The sequence below is a fragment of the Quercus lobata genome, chromosome 2 (genome assembly GCF_001633185.2).
Source record: "Quercus lobata isolate SW786 chromosome 2, ValleyOak3.0 Primary Assembly, whole genome shotgun sequence".
NCBI classification, from domain to species: domain Eukaryota; kingdom Viridiplantae; phylum Streptophyta; class Magnoliopsida; order Fagales; family Fagaceae; genus Quercus; species Quercus lobata.
In genome coordinates, this window is record NC_044905.1 from 27,249,621 (window position 1) to 27,269,759 (window position 20,139).

General features: G+C 34.4%; 2 protein-coding genes across 2 annotated transcripts; both read left to right on the forward strand.

The window, feature by feature from the left end:
- Positions 1-2,791: 2,791 nt before the first annotated feature.
- Positions 2,792-3,139, forward strand: LOC115962205. Its single transcript, XM_031081105.1, has one exon. The coding sequence runs from the start codon at positions 2,792-2,794 to the stop codon at positions 3,137-3,139; it is 348 nt and encodes a 115-aa protein (XP_030936965.1).
- A 7,805-nt stretch (positions 3,140-10,944) lies between these two features.
- LOC115975160 (beta-1,6-galactosyltransferase GALT31A) lies at positions 10,945-16,171 on the forward strand. Its single transcript, XM_031095849.1, has 11 exons — positions 10,945-11,324; positions 12,942-13,044; positions 13,119-13,180; positions 13,308-13,519; positions 13,621-13,684; positions 13,785-13,857; positions 14,733-14,853; positions 14,947-15,034; positions 15,135-15,260; positions 15,338-15,447; positions 15,842-16,171. The coding sequence occupies exons 1-11, from the start codon at positions 11,221-11,223 to the stop codon at positions 15,988-15,990; spliced, it is 1,212 nt and encodes a 403-aa protein (XP_030951709.1). The 5' UTR covers positions 10,945-11,220; the 3' UTR covers positions 15,991-16,171.
- The last annotated feature ends 3,968 nt before the right edge of the window (positions 16,172-20,139 follow it).

A 20,139-nucleotide genomic window follows, 5' to 3' on the forward strand; every position in this document is an offset into this window, starting at 1 on the left:
GTAGTGCTAAATCAAGAGACGGAGTTGTGGGCCTTAAAATCTAGAATTAATTGGATGGTGATGGGAGATCGAAATACTTCTTTCAACCACATTTCTACTATTGCAAGGAGGAAAAGGAATACAATTACCATGGTTAAAAACGAGGTAGGGGACTGGTTAATGGAGGAAAAAGAAGTCATGAACCATTTTAGAGAGGGGTTTACCAAGCTGTATACTACTAGCCAAGTCAAGGCTGCTTGGAGTCATAATCTTTGGAATGGGTGGCAAATTAGACTCACGAAGGAAGAGAAGCACAGTTTAGATCAGCCGGTGATAGATGCTGAAATTGTCACTGCCTTGTGGTCTCTTAAGGCTTTCAAGTCTCCAGGTCTTGATGGACTCCATGTTGGTTTTTTCCAGAGATTCTGGCTCATTGTGGGGGAGTCAGTTAAAGAGGAGATTAGGAAGGTTTTCCTATGCAGGAAAATTCCAGCCTATTTGAATAGCACAAGTATTGTCCTTATTCCCAAAATCCAAAGCCCGGAATCCATTAGTAGCTACAGACCTATTAGTTTGTTCAACTCGGTGTACAAAATCATCACTAAAATTATAGTGGGGAGGTTGAGACCTTATTTGGATAAATTAATAGGTCCTTGCCAAACAGCTTTTGTTCCGGGAAGAAGAGGAGTGGATAATGCTATTATTATTCAAGAATTGATCCACACTATGGGTAAAGCCAGGGGCAAAGGAGGATATATGGCATTGAAAATTGATTTAGAAAAAGCCTATGATAAATTGGAGTGGAGTTTCATTAGGGATATGTTGATCCTGTTCAATCTTCCAGGGAATTTAATTGAGCTTATTATGAGCTGCATCTCTTCGGTCTCCACCTCTTTACTTTTTAATGGAGGGGCTCTAGAGCCTTTTCATCCTACTAAAGGGATTAGGCAAGGCGATCCGCTATCTTCGTACATCTTTATTATGTGTATGGACTATTTGGGGCAACTAATCCAGGAAAGGTGTGAAGATAAGTCTTGGATTCCTATTAAAGCTTTCCGAAGAGGGCCGGCCTTCTTGCATCTATTTTTTGCAGATGATCTTGTCCTATTTGCCAAGGCAAACATCGAAAATTGTCTTGTAATTAGAAAAGTGTTGGATGTATTTTGCAGCCAATCCGGTCAGACCATAAGTGAAGCTAAATCCAAGGTTTTCTTTTCTCCAAATGTGGATAGTAGTGATAGAGAAGCTTTGAGTGACATTCTCGGCTTTCAGTCTACTCCTAATTTAGGAAAGTACCTTGGCTTTCCCATTAAGCATAGTGGTGCATCAAATCAGGATTTTAATTTTGTGTTGGAAAGGGTTAAGAAGAAACTTGCAAGTTGGAAAGCAAACCTCCTCTCCATGGCCGAGAGGTCAGTTCTAATCCAAGCAGCCACTTCAACCATCCCAGCTTATGTAATGCAATGCAACCAGCTCTCAGGAAAGATTCTAGATGGCATAGACCAAGTAAACCGAAACTTCTTGTGGAATTCGTCAACCAACAAGAAGAGTATGCACTGGGTGGGATGGAAAAAGGTCACTACCCCTAAGGATGTAGGTGGGCTGAGCATCCAAGTTGCAAAGGGCAGGAATACGACACTACTTGCTAAATTAAATTGGAGATTTCACATAGAGAAAGACTCTCAATGGGCTAAAGTGTTGAGACTGAAATATTGTACTAATCAATGTTTAAACTCCATAAATGAAGCAAGGTTACCTTGTTCTCGTACTTGGAGGAGTATGAAGAAAGGGGAAGCTATTTTTAAGAAAGGAATCACTTGGGTCCCGGGGTATGAAAGCAGCCTTAGCTTCTGGCATGACAGCTGGACCAAGGTAGGAATCTTAAGAAATATCATCCAAAGCCCCCTAACTATCGAGTCTAATTTGCTCAAAATTAAGGATGTTGCTAGTTTGGAAGGATGGAATTGGAACTTGCTGCAAATGGAGATTCCTGAGGATGTTAAAAGAGAGATTCAAGCTACCCTTTACTTGTGTGTAGCAAGAAATCAGGACAAATTAGCTTGGAAACCTTCTCCCAAAGGTTCTTTTGAGCTTAGCAGCGCTTATCTCCTTGCCAGTGAGCCCCTCCCTGATCCGGCCTTTCAAGGGAAGTGGATTTGGAAGCTAGATACATTGCCGAGGATTAAAACCTTCATTTGGAAATGCATGCACCAGAGTATAGGGGTCAGAGATTGCTTACAAGGTAGGGGGCTTCAAGTTGATCATTTTTGTCCCCACTGTGATAATAGGCCAGAATCCATCCTCCACGCCCTTCAGGATTGCCATGTCCTCAAGACAATTTGGCATCAGCTAGGTATCAGCTACCAGGACACAGGTTTCTTCTCAACCAACATTCAAGATTGGCTTATGTCTAATTGTAGGGATAAAGGTGCTCGAAGTTCAGGTCAAGCTCCTTGGAACCAAATCTTTATGTTTGCTATTTGGACAATTTGGAAGGGCAGGAATCAACTGGTATTTGAGAACAAGAATTTAAAGTCAAGTCTTGTTGAAGACATCATCCACCGAGCTTTAGAATACTTTCACTGTGTTGGCAAGCTGCTAGTGACAAAATGTAAAATCTTGAAACAGGTGCGTTGGGAAAAACCTTGTAGTGGCTGGTTGAAATTAAACACAGATGGTTCATCCTTGGGGAACTCGGGTTTGGCTGGTGGTGGAGGACTTCTTTGAGATGAGTATGGCAGCTAGATTGAGGGGTTTTCTAGAAGGATTGGCATAGCAAACAGCTTCACAGCTGAGTTATGGGCTCTACAGGATGGCCTCCTTTTTATGTCAACAATTGAATGTGCAAGTTGTGGTTATTGAGTTAGATGCAAGTGCCATAGTTGATGCCTTTACTCACCAATCTGCAGCTAACACCATTGTGTCCTTAATTATGGATGACTGTAAGCTCTTGATGGACCAAATGCCCCAAGCAATCATTAGACACGTCTATAGGAAAGTAAACAGAAGTGCAAACTGGCTTGCGAATTTCGGGCTGAACTTAGATTGTAATTTTGAGTTGTTGACTGGTCCTCCTGTGGACCTTATCTCTGTTCTAGAGGCTGATAGTCGTGGTCTGTATTGTAACAGACAGTGTATTGATCCTGGCTTTGTTTCTTAGTTTTTAATGATATTCTATTTTCTACCCAAAAAAAAAAAAAAATGTTTACAAATGAGATAAAAATAGTGTTCTAAGTTTTAAGCTAAATGAAGAAGATAAAAGAAAAAAGAAAAACTTAAAACTTTAAAAAAATAAATTACTCTTCTAAGAATTTGTGTAACCGTTTTTAATAAACAAAAAGTTGAAAATCAAGCCGAAAATCTTATTATTAATAGTAAATTAAAATTACTATCAGTAAAGAGGATAAGGGTGCCCGCTCCAATTGACAAAAATTTGAATTTTAAAGAAAGATAAAGGAAAGTAGTGAGTAGAGAGAGAATGAGTGGGGACCAGTGAGAAAGACATGGCAATTGGGTATGGAAAAAACTAAAAAGAAAAAGAAAAGGATCCGAGAGAAATGCTTGCTAGTTGTTGTTGTTGTAACGTACAAGAATATTTCCAGGACTCTGGATTTCATCACGTCGTCTTGTCTGGTCTAGCAGAGCACCGCCTTTTGATTTTGATTATACACCCTGTACTGGACACAAGAGGACCATACTATCCTTTACTTTTCTCCTTTCTTTCAACTTTGGAATTTGCCTTCCAACTTTTTATTTCCAGATTAAAGTTTTATAGGGTAAAAGTAAAACTCAAACTTTACTCCTTCAATTTTAATATATTATATTATTATATTATATATTAAATAATAGATATAAATTGTAAATGTATTTTTAGTCATTATATTTTTATTTCGTTACTTTTAGTCCCTAAATCAATTAATGTATTTTATTTTGATCCTTACTGTTACTCATTTAATAGAAATTGCTGATGTGACAAACGTAGTGCACTATTGGCATATTAAATGCTGATGTAGTCAATAAAAAATATTTAAAAATGCTGCGTCAACATAAAATAATGATTAAAAAAGACACATAAGCATCCACATCAACTTTTGATTTTGAAAATTAATTTATCTATTTTAACCAAAAAAATGAAAAAAAAAAAAAAAAACTAAATTAGAACCTAAAATACACATGAATTCAGTTATGGTCTCATCTTAAACATGAACAAGAAAGAACACGAAACCAAAATATTCAATCAGATGAACACGAACCCAGAAAAAATAAATTTACCGACAAAAACATAAATTTCCCATCTCAAATCTGTAACTGGTTGCCTTATCTTGTTTCCCTAGATCTCTCTAGCAACGCTCTCGCTGGACTGATCCTGTTGGAGATCGCAGACTATAAGTTGTTGAACAGCTTGATTTTGAGTAATAAATGCCTCTGGTTTGATTCCGGAGCACAAACCCAGAACCAAACACAAAAAACACAAACTCAAATTTAAACATTAACACAAGATCACAAACACAAATAACCTATGGCTGTGGACGCCGGATTCATCGAGTTTTACCATTTTTTGAGAGGAACCTATGACTTCCATACTGAACGGTGCGTTGTTGTCTCTCAAAACCCAGATCAACAAAAACTCAAATCAATAAGGTGAAAACCTAGATCAACAAAAATCATAACCCACAAACACAAAGACATGCCCACAATTACAAAGACAAAATTTTGGAACCCAAACCCAAAAACTCAATCCAGTTATTTTCAACAATTACATAGAGACAAAACTCAAAGACATTCAACAATTACACAAAGACAAAACTCAACCCAAATTATCTTAGGCTTTTTGAGAAACCAAACACAAAACTCAAAACTCAAATCCCAAATCAATGAACAAAACCCAAGATCTGAAACCACAAATAACCACAGATTTAGAGAGAGAAAAAGCTGGGTTTTTGGCCATGGGTTTAGAGAGAGAAGGTTGAGTTTTTGGCCAGAGAGAGTTGGGTTTTTTGCCAAAATTTAGAGAGAGAGAGAGAGAAAGCTGGGTTTTTGGCCATGAATTTAGAGAATTTAGAGAGAGTTGGGATTTCGGCCAAGGATTTAGAGAGAGAGAGCTCACATTCAGTCAGCCCCTCCAGTCGAAACCACCTTCAGTCACCTCCACCTTCACCCAAAACCCGCCTTCAATCACCTCTACCTTCACCTTGAGCTTGGAGACTATTGTAGAAAGAGATAGCTTGGAGAGAGAGCTTGAGATTTTCATAGCGAGAGCTTGGAGATTTTGTTTGAGATTTTAAGATTTAATAACTTTTATTGTGTTTGGTTGCCCATAAAGTTTAATAGAATTTGATAAATTAATATTGATAAATTTAATGTTTTTAATTATGTTTTTTTCTTTTTTGTAATTTTTAAAATTGATAAATTTATTTTAATATTATTTTTAATGGACATGTGGCATTTTTAAATATTATTTTATTAGTCACGTCAACATTTAATGTGCCAACAGTGTACTCTATTTGCCACGTCAGCAATTTCTATTAAATAAGTAACGGTGAGGACCAAAATAGAACATTTTAATTGATTTAGGGACTAAAAGTTGTGAAATGAAAATGTAGAGACTAAAATGGGTAAAACCCATATTTTACACCATTCAATAAGAGATTACGACATCAGCTTTTTATTTAAAATTCAATAAATCCCACTACACATAATAATATCAATAAACTCACATTTAAGTTGGATTTTCAAATGAGTATTATAATTGATTAAGTCTAGTTGTGTCTATTATTTAATAAGTCCGAATTTGGTAAATATGGGGTGTAAAACCCATATTTTACACCATCCAATAAGAGATTGTCACATTAGCATTTTGCTTAAAATTCAATACATCTTACTCACACCTAATAACATTTCAATAAACTCCCAATTTGATTGGATTTATATATGGGTGTTATATTTGATTAGGTGTGGTTGTACTTATTCTTAAATGTATGATAAAATGATGTGACATGTTAGGATTTAAGGGGTAAAATATGAGTTTTACACCACATCTTTATAGAATTTAATCTTTTATTTAATATATAATACAATGATATGACATGTTAGGATTTGAGGGGTAAAACTTGAGTTTTACACTACATTCTTATAAAATTTAATCTCAATAATAATATATTTGCATTGCAATACAACTACACCTCCTCCTACTCTTTTTGGACCAAACTGCCATTTTTTTTACTAACTTCAAGCATGCTCAGAAGCTCTTTTATTATTTTATTTTATATTTTTTTGTAGAGGATAATAATTTACATAGATTACTACTAACATTGCATTACATTAATAATAATAATAATAATGTATCTTGCATTGCAATGCAAGTACACCTACTCTTGCTCTTTTGGACCAAACTGCCCTCTTTTCACTAACTTCACTGTAGAACATAACACACACATTATCTCTCTCTCTCTCTCTCTCTCTTGTTTAAATCAAAATTAAATATTTATAAAACGTAGTGGTTAAGCATAAGCACATCAAAACTTTTTTTTTTAAGGGGGATAGCACATCAAAACATGGCTTTGCAGTTTGCACAAAAGTATACCAAAAAAGAAGAAGTGGGACAGCTAAAATAAATTCACTTTAGTAAAGAAAAGGTCAATATGCTAACTAACACAATTCACTATAATTACACTTTATATTGAAGATGCTAGGAGATAGATCAAATCAAGAATTGTGATTAAGCCTTGTCAGAAAGTAAATAATATCTTACATTTCTTTCTCTGTTTTAATTTATATCCATAGCAAATATTAATACAAATATCAATTCCTTTCGATTATTAAAAAAAAATAAAAAATCTATTCCTTTCATCATGTTAAAAATAGAAGATGATCTACTCTATTTCAAGCTTTCTCCATTTAATCCATTTCACGGTAAATATTTTATTTTCTTGCTATTGTAAAATTTTAAATAATGTGGTAATTTATATAACTTCATATTTGTAAAATTTAATTTGAATCGAGAAATAAATAATTTTCAAATAATGGGTGTAAGGACTCAATTTGTAGTGACCCCAAATTGGTTTATTGGGTTCGAACGTTAAATGCCCAAACAATAAATTTGTAGAGAGTGGGCTAAAAGGCTAGGTTTTGGTCATCGGACAGTGGTTAGTCATGGTGTTCATGGTAATCGCACAAGGGTGAACCGTGCTTGCCCAAAAAGGTTTTCTCCTTGGCACGGCCTGGGAGGCTCTAGTTTTTGGCCTTCGTCCGACGAGCTTAATGTTCTTATTATTCATTTCACTTTTTGTTCCCATTCCTCCAGCCCCTTTTTTTGGCGCATGAATTCTTACATTATATAGCCCTTCTCAGTTGATCCTGACCTTCCATCTGTTGATCAGGCAAGTAACTACTCGAGTGCTTGTCCTATCAGCCGCCTCCCCCCACTTTCTGTTAGTTGCAGTAACCGAAGCCACACTATTTAGGGGTCTTTTTCCATCAATGTGGCTAGGACGTTTGTTGGCGCATTCAATGCAGAGATGACGTCTTTTCCTTGAACCACTCCCACACTGTACCCCCGTGCGAGTCCCATTCTACTCGTCTTTTCTTCTGGGAGCGCTTTGGAGGCTGCCTTTGATGACGTGTCATTCTTCCCTTTTGGGCCTTGGGATGCCGAGGATAGGGTTAACCTCAGCTGCATCTCTAGGCCATTTGGATTTTCGCTACTTGTTCTCGGTAACTACTCTCCTAGGCGCGAGTCTTAGACCCTAATCGAAAGTGGGCCGGGACCACAAATTCTCTGGCCCCACAATGAGAATAATTTCCCAGTCATGACATTGTCATTTTCTTATGTTTAAACAACATACAAAAACAGGAATATAATTTTGTTCTTAAAAATCTCAATATCCTTCCTATTTTTCTTAGATAGTTATATGATGCTAATGTGGTAGAGAAACTTATGCTATAGTTTTCATTTTGTTGTCTATACTTTTTGTGAATAGTTCAAGTTTTTTAATCTGTACTGGTTTTTTTTTTTTCCCTGAATCATTTGTACTGGTGTTGTCAGTAAATGTCTAAATGATCCCATTAACACCCCTTCCTTTTATTTATTTATTTCTTTTTTAAATGTAATCAGCTGGAGCTAGAGACAAACAATGTCGTTATGGTTGTTCCTGTTAACGTGATAAAAATCACAGTAAACGAGCGTTTGGATAGCTGATGCGTTTCAGCGTTTTACGTTGCGTTTTTTTTTTTTTTTGACCAACGCTTTTTATACGGTTTATGGACCGTGACAAATAGGCAAATGAATAATATTTTCATTTATGAACAATAATCAGAAATTATTTTTTTATTGGACATCTGCATTTCAGGGGTTTTTTTTTTTTAAACCATCGCATGCAAATAGGCACGTGAACAATAATTTTAAAAGTGAACAGTAATTAAAAAATAATTTTTTTATTATTTTCAATTTTCAGTAAAATAAGTAGTATTTAAACGCACACTTAAATTAGTTGCCATTAAGGTTATATATATATATATATATATATATAAAGTTGCATTAGGATTTTAAAACATTTTTATTAACCAATGATCTCTTAGAGTCTGTTTAGATATCGTTTATTGCTGAAAATTAAAAAATGAAAACATTATAACAAAATAATTTTTAAATGTATAAATAGTACAGTGGGACCCAAATTTAAAGTTTTTTTTTTGAAAAAAAATACTTGCGGGTTCTATGAACAGTACACGAGACCCACAAAAAAACGCTAGATGCTAGACGCGCTATCCAAACTCTACCTTAGATTGAAATATATATTAAATTACAACACTCTAAAAAAAATTTTGAATTTCTAAAGTACAAGATTCTTGGCAAATCACAACTTTTATTGTTTTTTTTTTTTTTTTGAGAAATAATTACAATATGCTGTTAATCTCACATTTCGAACTTTTTTTGTAATATGTATATATTTAATGATAGTTCGACATTAAAATTTGATCTATTTATTTTACATTTTCTAGAATAATTTAGGCAAAATGGCTTCCAATAATACAATTTCACAGCTGATCCCGGATTCTCAAAAAACAAAGAAAAAAAGAAAGAAAGAAAGAGAACAGCAATTTTATTTTTATATTATCAGGATGTGAAAGGCTAGTGGACTTCAACGCAATATTAAAATATGAATTAACAGTGAGCTAGGAGATTAGAACAAGATTTTGATTTTGTATTATATTTACGAATATTGCGTGTATCTTTGGCACATCGAGCCCCTAAATGGCCTTTGATTGCGAAGTCCTCCTTGTACACGACTGGATCAACGAGGTAAAAGCATTACATTTCTTACAATTAATTAGATGGTAGATGACCAGGATGGGCAAAAACATCACTATACAGGAAGTTGGAAACGTTCTTTCAACGCACAATCAAAATGTCAGAAATGATGGTATATTCTAACAATTTGGCATATTTTAGCAAAATGTCCTCATATTATATGAGTCATACATGATATAGATATACCCATAAAAAAAAGGTTGAAACAAGCAATTTTTACAAAGACAATCATAATTCTAATTTAGAACTATTCCAAGAAGTTTTTTTTTTGAGAAAGAACTATTCCAAGAAGTTACTCCAATATTTTGGAAGATGGTTCAATTTAAATTTCACCACCTATCATCATAATTTTGAATCATTGTTTCCTCATTTTCATACCCAAAAAAATAAGTTACAATAATATCAAAGGGTGTAAGAGACAGTTTGGGGCCTATTAAAATCAATTTGAGCACCTGACAAAGTTGGATCAATCATTAATATTGATTTTGATAGGGCACTTGATAACATCAGGAAATTTGATTTTCGTTGTGTAATAAGTAAGAAGAAATTTTTACAAATGGTACAAAGAGAAAGAATACTACTTGGTGAAAGAAACTTTTAATATATGAAATTTTGGTTTTGTTTTCATTTTACAAAAATGAACACTGTTTTTAACAACTAAACAATGTTTATAATGGCAAATTGTAATTAAGGTAGTTCACGAAACCTTATCGTAAATTTCATTTTTATTATGCATCCATTATATTATGTTCATAATTATATAAAAAAATTGTATACTTAAACAGTTAAACTTATTGTACGAAAACTATTTTTCTTTATCTAAAGTAAAAAACCAGAAAATACAGCAAATGAAACCGTACTTCCACTGATTGTGGTACACCAGTTAATGGGAAGTTGTTTTCTGATCCGGCACAGAAAAATTTAAAGACGATAAACAAATTGTAAAAAAAAGAAAAAAAAAAGAAAGATAATATGATCCAACCAAAGTAAGTAGAGCCGTCGAGGAGGATATAAATTTTTTCACCAACATTTTTTGCAATGTTTCAATTTACATATTATGAACTTATAATTAGTGTTAATAAAAATAATATCCACTATAAGTTCATTTAAAGGTGACAATTTGCTTTATTTTTACTGTAATAAGAATATTTGTGATATTTGGTATTAGTTATTATCGTAAAGTGGTATGAAGTTGATGAATTTACATTGAAGATTTTGGGTTTGTTTATTATAGTTGTTTAAACAATAATTTTTAGTATTTAAACAATATTATACATATTTTCATATACTTTGCACCCATACATATTTTTAAAAAATACAAACAAAGTTATTAAAATTCAATTACCAAATTGGCCTTTTATTTATTTTTTTAAAAAAACTGTAAAACAAGAAAAATCGTGAAAATTATTGGATAGAGAAAAAGCTGTTCACCCACTCTGAGCCAAAAAGAGAAAAAGGTAAAAAATGAAAAATGAAAGAAGAGCAGAGATGTCAGGTAGAAAATCGTCGTGATTGCTTGAAAATAAAGGGGTATTATTGGTAGCTGAGGTTGTCGTGACTTTTGTTAAAGGAATTCCGTATGTTTTTTAAACATTTCCCCGTGACAAAACCATCAAACACAACATTTTCATTAAATAATTTATTTTAAAAAATAAATTCAAACACAACATTAATACTAACTTACACAAGTGAAGTTCATTCCCAAGTGACTTTTGAGTCGGGTTGAGAAAGCAAAAGCAAAAATCTATCTCCATTTTTTCATTTTGCCTAGGAGGATCTACACGTTTAAATTTGGAACATCATTGTTTTCTCGTTTTTGGTAATAGTTTTATGTTTCTTCTCTTATGGGGTCCTTTGCTTTCCCCTTGTAACGCTCACATAAAAGCTTAAAGAGGAAGCTTCCTTATCAAGGTGAAGCTTTTGAAGATTGCAGAATGGGTCTCAGCAGACCTCACAAAGCTGGCAATGGGGTCTCCACCAGATGGGTTTCTCTCTTCTGCATTGCCAGCTTCTTCTTGGGTGTTCTTGTTATCAACAGGTACTCTCTCTCTCTCTTAGGAAAAGAGTAAGATCTTGTATTGAAGTGCTCAACTTTTAGATTTGCTGCTCTTTCTAATGGGGTGGAAGCTTTCACTGTGTTGATCTTTTGTGCAAATGGGTCTTCTTTTTTTTATGCCCCTTCTGTTTCCTTTTGCTTATATTAAAGAATTTCAGAGGTTACGATGCAGAACAAATATGAAAAGTGCTGTCTTTATGAATAGATTTGATCCTTTCGTTTCTGGATTTAATAAGGGTCTTTGCATTTGGATTTCTGGTTCCAGCTTGAGACTTTTGCTATTCTAGAATCTTTCTAATTCTGTGTCTAAGTTATTGTTGGGTTGATGGGGGCTGTTTTTACAAAGATACATAAATTTTTAATAATCAATTAGTTGTTGGGGGGTAAGACCAATGGTGCTAATTTATTGAGTGGTATGATCTCTTGGCACTTCAGTAAATTAAGGTGTAAACTTGATGATGCTTAGCTTTGGACAATGGCGAGCTTAGTTAAATTGGCCTTATGTTTTCCCTAATACGTTGCTGCATTAGTTTAGAAGTTGGTCTTTGTAGTTAAGTTGATTTTTTGGAGCTAGCTGATTGCTCTCAAGTCTAAGAGCAGCTAATATGCAAAACATCAGTTAGTCAAATTACTGAAATTTTGATCCTGATTGATTGCAATGAACTTGAGAATTTGTCAAAAGCTGATATTTAGGATGACTGATGGCAGGTATCAAAAATATAGGAAGTATGACTTCTGTTGAAGTTTAAGCTGTCATCTTCTCATGTCTGTAAAGATCATTTCCATAATATCCAAGCCAAACATTGGTTATACAAAAGACAAATGGTGTGTCACTATAGCCCAATTACTTACGAAAAAAAGGGGAGTATAACCCAATGGCGCACATTCATTCAATTTGAATACTGGGCCGAAAATCAGTCTACAATCCATGAATGAGATAGCTACAGAGTAGTTTCCTTTCCAACGAACCAAGTAGATATATATACAAAAGACAAATGGTGTGTAACTATAGCCCAATTACTTACGAAAAAAAGGGGAGTATAACCCAATGGCGCACATTCATTCAATTTGAATACTGGGCGGAAAATCAGTCTACAATCCATGAATGAGATAGCTACAGAGTAGTTTTCTTTCCAACGAACCGAGTAGATATATATATATATATATATATTTGGTGTATTTGCTATTAGTGCTTCATCAATCCACATGATTTGTAAGTGGAAATAACTGTCATTTGATCCCCTGTCAGTAGCTGACAACCAAGGCACCAAACATGATAATATGGCATCATGTGGTTTGACTCGTGCATCAAATGACTTACTTTGTATTCTTGCAGATTTGTCAAGATTTTTAAGTGTTCCAAAGTGCTAATAGAATTCATATTTCAGTTTTAATAAATTGTCATATACTGAGGTCAAAGAGGTCCTCTATCATACTAGATAAGACATTAAGATCTCTGCATTTCCTTTATATGCTGATCTATTTGTCTTCATCGTGAATGTGATTAAATTTGTTAGACTTGTAGCTGAAAGTAGATTCTTTTCCAAAATTTTGTTATTCTTGTGAACATCCATTAATGAATTGCTTATACATTCACAGGTTTTGGGCTATTCCTGATCCGGATAAACTGGATGAGGAGGCTTCATCAGTGGAGAAACATAAATCAAGAGCTCTTAATCCCACAGACGACTGTGAGAAGAAGGCAAGTCTCAAGAATATTTTTATCATAGGCTCCACTGCCTTTATTAACAAATAATATTCTTCAAATTATTACAGGATGCGATTGTTCGGACAGGGGACATACTTTCTCAAGTTGCACAAACACATGATGTGATCATGTAACTTTCTATATCCTTCTCAGTACTGTTTTAAAGAATTTAGGCAGTATCTTAGATGTTGTTATTGTGCACCCTTCTATATCATGTAATTATTTTAAATGACACATTAATGTCTCAATGCTTTCAGGACATTAGACAAAACAATCTCCTCATTAGAGATGCAGCTAGCTGCAGCTAGAGCTGCCAAAGTTAATGATGATGAGGGATCTCCAGTGGTTACAAATTCAGGAAGTGAGCAATTCAAGGATCGCCCGAAGGTATTCTTTGTTATGGGAATCATTACTGCATTCAGCAGCAGAAAGCGGAGGGATTCAATTAGAGAGACATGGATGCCCCAAGGTTCAGTCCTAAACTTAATAGCTTTTCTCTTAAAGTTGACATTAAGTAGAAGTTAAAATAAACTCATTGCTAACATACTTTGGCTTTTTTCCCCAATTCAGGTGAAGAATTAAGGAAGTTGGAAAAAGAGAAGGGAATTATAATGCGGTTTGTTATAGGACACAGGTGAGTTTACTTGAACTTGCCAGAAATTTGCATACCACAGTTGCTTGCTTCATACTATTAATTTTGACAAAATATAGTGGTTTAATTTTTTGGTCATTAGTGCAACTCCAGGTGGTGTATTGGATCGTGCTGTTGATGCAGAAGACGAGCAACATAAGGATTTCTTACGACTGGTATGGTAAACTGCTTGGACCGTGTTGACCATTATCTCTAGTTATTATTAAATCAGAGGACAATGATTTGGCTGACGTCACTAGGTCACTGATTCTACTAGTGGGTCAGTCTTTGAGCTGGTTGTTTGATTAAAAATTGTAATATAATTGCAAAATATATTGAAATTGAGACAATCAATTTGAAAAAGTTGGTGCAAAAATTATAGCATACATGCACAATAATATACACAAGAAAAAATTGAATACTAGTGTAAGTACAACAACAAAATCTTAGTTCCAAAACTTTAATGTCATGAATACTTATGTGAGTACAATAAGACTAATGGGATATATTTCCAAATTTTACAAAGATATTATTATTTCAATATCAAAATTATAATGACTAGTACATTTATTTTTTATTTAAAAAAAAAAAAAATTGAAACTCAATACTATGATATATATCTCACAACTCAGGTAAAGATAAAATATGCATGGTGCATCAGATTGACTATGGCGATTCAATGAATATTATTTAAATTGAATGTTTAAGTTGTGTATTTATTTATGATGATGGATTCCTTTCCTTTTTGTTTGAATTAGCAGTTATAATTTAGGATGCAATATTTTAACATATCAGAGGAAAACCTTGCTGATAATGTTTCACTAAGCCATCAAATATCAGAAGTCTGGGCTGTAAGCAGGAACTTAACTATTCTTTTACATGTAACTTCAGTTAAATCTAGTTAAGCCAGTTAATTAATGTTCCAGAATAAATCAGGAACCAAGGAACTAACTTTCGAAATATCTGATCAGCTTTACATATTGTTTAGAGTAAATCGTTTCATTAAAATTTATTCTCTGAGCTTATGCAGTTTTACTTCTGTATTTTGCAGAATCACATAGAAGGATATCATGAATTGTCAACAAAAACTCAAGTATACTTTTCAACAGCTGTTGCTAAGTGGGATGCTGATTTCTATATAAAAGTTGATGATGATGTTCACATAAATCTTGGTTAGTGTGTCTGCAGTCTATATAAACTTTTCTACCTTTAAAAAAAGGTGCAATATTGGGGGCACTGAATTGATAATTTTCAACATTGAACAGGTATGGTTGGTTCTACCTTGGCCCGCCATAGATCAAAACCACGGGTTTATTTGGGTTGTATGAAGTCTGGACCTGTCCTGTCACAGAAGTAAGCTGTCCCCCTTTTTTTTTAATATGTTTTTTGAGTTCTTAGCAATCTTCATCTATGGATGTCATTCATCAGACCTACCTTTGGCTACTAAATGCAGAGGGGTCAAATATCATGAACCAGAGTACTGGAAATTTGGTGAGGAGGGAAATAAGTACTTTAGGCATGCAACAGGGCAAATCTATGTGATCTCCAAAGATTTGGCCACATATATTTCTGTGAATCGGTAAGTTATTGAAATAAAATCATTCTATACTTGTTATATGACCTAACTGTTAATTAATGCTTTTTCCCCTGCTCCAGGCAAGTACTTCATAAATATGCAAATGAAGATGTCTCTTTGGGTTCTTGGTTTATTGGTCTTGATGTTGAGCACATTGATGATCGGAGCCTCTGCTGTGGGACACCCCCTGGTAAGCTTGAATTTCTAAAAGATGAAGTCCCTTTCTTTGATGTTCTCCATTGTTTCTTGTTTAAATTTCATATTCACATGGTTGCAACTTATATTTTACTGGATATAGTAAAAAGGCAATAGCCAATATCAATAGTTTATGCTCCTCAACATTGTCAACATTACAAGTTCATGCATATGGTCAAAAGATCACTTGATATGACCTATATTCCTTCAGGTACTGGTACATTTGAGCTGCACATAGTTCTGAAAGAGTTATAGGCCTTTCCCAAAAGAAATTGTGGGTTGAATTCTTTCAAGAGTTTGATACCATTAACAAAATCATGAACTGAACTCTTATCTTTCAATAAGTCCAAAATATTCCTTTTGTGTTGATGTTAGATTTCTGCTGACAGATTGTGAATGGAAGGCTCAAGCTGGAAATCCTTGTGCTGCATCATTTGACTGGAGCTGCAGTGGCATATGCAAATCAGTGGAAAGAATGGAGGAGGTGCACCAGCGGTGTGGGGAGGGTGATGAAGCTATCTGGCACACCAGTTTCTGAAACATCTCCCTGTCGGTTGTAAAATATGTGAATGTGTGATCAAATGGGTGGTTTAGATAAAAACTCCATCTCCCCGATTTTTGTCTATCGATGCCTCGGGACAGTTGGTATATAATTAAATTAATTACTGCACATATGGATTCTCGAGTCAGGAAATATGATGCAAATTCTTTAGTTCCAAGTTTTACTTCTTGATCGGTAGTCCAGAAATCAAACTAATTTGCAATTGTTTAGTAATATATTTGAAGCATGAAATTAACTTTCTATCATATAAAACCTTAGAAGCACAAGTACATGATTTCGTAAGAAAATATGCAGCATTGTTGTGACCAAGTTAACAGGAATATTTGGATTGGTTAATCAATTTCTTGGCACAAACTTTGGATTTCTTTTCTAAGCAAATTCATCAATAAAGATAAGGACTGGAGCAACACCACTCCCCTGGCATGCAACTATGCATACAAGACATAGGGAACCAAATGTTTTAGAAATTTAGAATCATCTTCATATTTCAAAATGCATTAAAGATTAAGGAATATGCCTTGTATGAAGGGATTATTTAGCTTTGTATGTATATGTGCTTAGTGTCATGTTTAGTTTACAGTCAGTTTGAAGCCCAAAAAAAGGAGTGGGTTGTGATAGGTTAATGACCAGCATAAAATTTAGTCACTATATTATAAATTGATTCATTTAAATGAGTGTAATTGAAATGAGAATACTAAGATTGGTAATTAAAAATATAATGAAAGGTAAGATTCGAAATGAGAAAATTCACTTAAAGATAGGATGACCTTTATCAATAAAAAGATGATGGAGAGTCTTTTGAAATGATTTGATCATGTTCAAGGGAGAGTAACCAATGCAACACCAAGAAAGAGTGTTGATTTAAGTTAAGGGAACGAACAAAAAAAAAAAAAAAAGGGGGTAGAAGAAGGCCCAAAAAAAAACACAAGTAGAAGAAGTAAAAAAAAAAAGAAGCTTTCCAATTAAAGAAGTCATGGAGTTGGAGGGATGAGCTTACTAGGCTTGGGTTTTTTTTGGGGAGTTGCCTCCGGAACTCAACATTGGGTCACGTGGTCCAATCGCTACCGGCGTATTTTTAAGCCTACAAAACCATTAAATCTAAAGTTTAAGAATCACGATAATATAATATGCGTTTGATATAATAGCTTTGATTAGTAGTTATAATAACAGTTGAAATAAGATAGTATTTATTTACAAGTAAAGTAATCATGTACTTAATGATGTAAATTTAAAGATGTGGAAGTAAAGTCACTTATCTTTGTATGGTTTATAGCTCCAGCTGTGTAGCATTAGTGAGCTGATGGGATTCCAGTAGAATGCCAGCGATAGAGGCTAGTTAAGTTTGCCCCTCTTATCATGCATTTAAATGAGTTTAAGCCTTGGTTAATAGTTGTAATAATAGTTGGAATAAAGTAATATGTATTTAAATGTGAAGTAATCATGTATTCAATGATGTAAATTTAAATATATGGAAGTAGAGTCACTTATCTCTAATGTTTTGCAACCCTAGTTGTGCAACATCAGTGAGTTGATAGGATTCCAGCAGAATGACTCCAGCGGTGGAGAGACAGTTTGCCATGATAACTTCATGATTGAAGGGGGAAAATGGGTGCAACTGGAGGGAGATAGAGTATGTCCAGTTGTGTGTAGGGGCTAGTTAAGCTTGCCTCTCTTATCATGCACTTAAATGAGTTTCCCCTTTGACAATGCTCTTTTAATTGTTGTGAAGTTATGAATAGTGTTGCCTTCCATGAGAAGGACTTTTGTAAGATGTAATTTGTGCCTTCTAATTCTAAGGGAATGGTTTTTGTGAGAAGTAGTTATGCCTTCTAGGAGAAGGACTTTGATAAAAGATCTTGGTACCTTCTAGGAGAAGGGTTTTAGTAATAAAAGTTCATGCCTTCCATGAGAAGGGCTTTTAGTATGAGTATTTGATATCTCTTGAGAAGTGTGGAGATGGTAAAAGATATAGATGTTTTGTGGGATATAGTATTTGTGATATGTATGATATATGGAAGTATGAGAGATATGGAGGTTAAAGATAATAAAAATGTGAGATAATAACCACTGGAGAAGTTGTAGAGATTGCTTTCCAAGATGAGAGATTTTGTAAGAGAAGAGTATAGAGATGTGTTTAGGTATTTGGAGATAGGAGCAGTAAGATAGGTGTAGAAGAGTATTGAGATGTGTTTATGGGTAGCAAAATAATAGAATTTCAGAATAAGAGAGTATGAGAGTGGAGCTTAGAAGAGTTGTGGTGTGTTATATGTAATGGTGTAGTAAGTGTGTATGAGATTGTATAGGAAAAGTGAAGAAAGAGATGTTTAGAAATATAGGCAACAAGATATATGTATTTTCAGAATATGGAGAGTAAGATAATGAGTATAAAAGAGTAATAGTGTTGTAGTGTGTTTAGTAAAGCTACTACAATTTTCTGTTGGAGGATGTATGAGGGCTTATGAAGGGCATTTATGGGTTAAGGGCTTGAGAGTTTAGTTTATAATTTGGGAATTAAAAACCCAGAAGCTCAGTACTTCATCAAGAGCTTAAGAAGATAATTAGAGGGAGAAAGAATAGGGAAGTTTTATGAGAGAGTTCTCTTCCATTGGTGTCCCCCCCTAAGGTGTTGATCAAGGTTTTCCATTATAGCTAAGTTAAAGGGGGGTATTTTAGCCAAAAATATCAGCCAAAATCTGTTCCAAACAGCAATGAATTTTCAGAGAATCCATCTTAAGATTTGGCCAAAAATGGTATGTTTAGCTTTAAGGTATTCTTGCTGTTTTGGGTAAGAGCTGCTGGGGAAAGAGTAGTAGAAAAGGAAAGTATTTTAGCAAAAGAAAGGTAGTTTCTTTAGTTGGTTTTGGTTTTAGCTAAATGTGGAAAAGTCAGTAATACTCAGGCTGCTGGGTCAGCTGTTCTGAAAAAGTTATCACAGCTGTCAGGAAAAAGCTGTGACATCTATCCTATTCCTATGACAGCTGTCATAAGATAGCAGTTTGCTTTGGGCAAAAGCAAATGAGGTGAGTTGGGTGATTTCAGACTGCTTGAAAGGTTATTTCATGGATTTGGCTGAAAAATGGTAAGATCTCTTCTAAGGGTATCTTACTATTTTGGGTATAGCAGCTAGTTGCTAGGATTTTAGCATTAAATGGCTGATGATATCACTTCCAGCCAGGTGTCAAGTGCTGAATACACTGCTGGGGTTCAGTTGGAAACGTTTCTCTTTTCGGGTGTTTGTGTTTTTGGTGCAAGGTTCCATTACAACACATTTCTAGCAAGTAATAGAAGGATTGGTTGAAAGTTAATGAAGTTTTAGAGATTTAGTCAAGGTCTCATTATGTTGTGACATAATCTTGGTGAGCAAGAAGAGTATTTAACGCTCTGCTTTGCCAGCTGGTAGAGAAATATATGGTCTGATTGTGGCAGACAGCAGCTGAATATCAGAGATATCATGAATATTTTGTATATATTTGGAGATAAAAGATAGTCAATCAGATTAGGCCATGTGTTTGAGTTGGATTTTAGCTGAAAGAAGTAATGTAGTTTATGCAGAATAATATAATGAAGTTTCTAAATTTGTATAGCAATAGCTGGGGATTGAATGAATAGTTATTTTCTCAGCAGTTAGATGGCTGAAGATATTGAGTATTTGTCACATGATGAATATTAAGTTTTAGGAAAAGAGTAATAGGGAATTTTATCATTTTAAGTGCTACGTGATAAGAGATGCTTGCCATATGTTACCCACTACACACGGACTCGTCAGAATTTAGGGAGTTGGAGAAGACACGCTAAGTAACATTTTTCTTTTATCAACTTTAAACCGCTAGAGTTTTACTGAACATACCTCTTGACCCTCCAAACCACGACTCTTAAAGTTTCCCTAAAGAGATTTATGAGCTTGGATCATAAGCTGAAGATGAAACGACGTACCTTGGGTTTTGTTGTCATTTTGTGTAAATATGAGCTCTTGTTAAAGAAGCCACTTTGCCATGAGTGTGAGAGAGATAATATGGGCCGTGAGCTTTGATTCATTGCTTAAACCTGATCCATATTTTGATATTGATAATATCATGGATTATGATCCCAATTGATGAAAAGAAAATTGGACCATGAATCCACCTT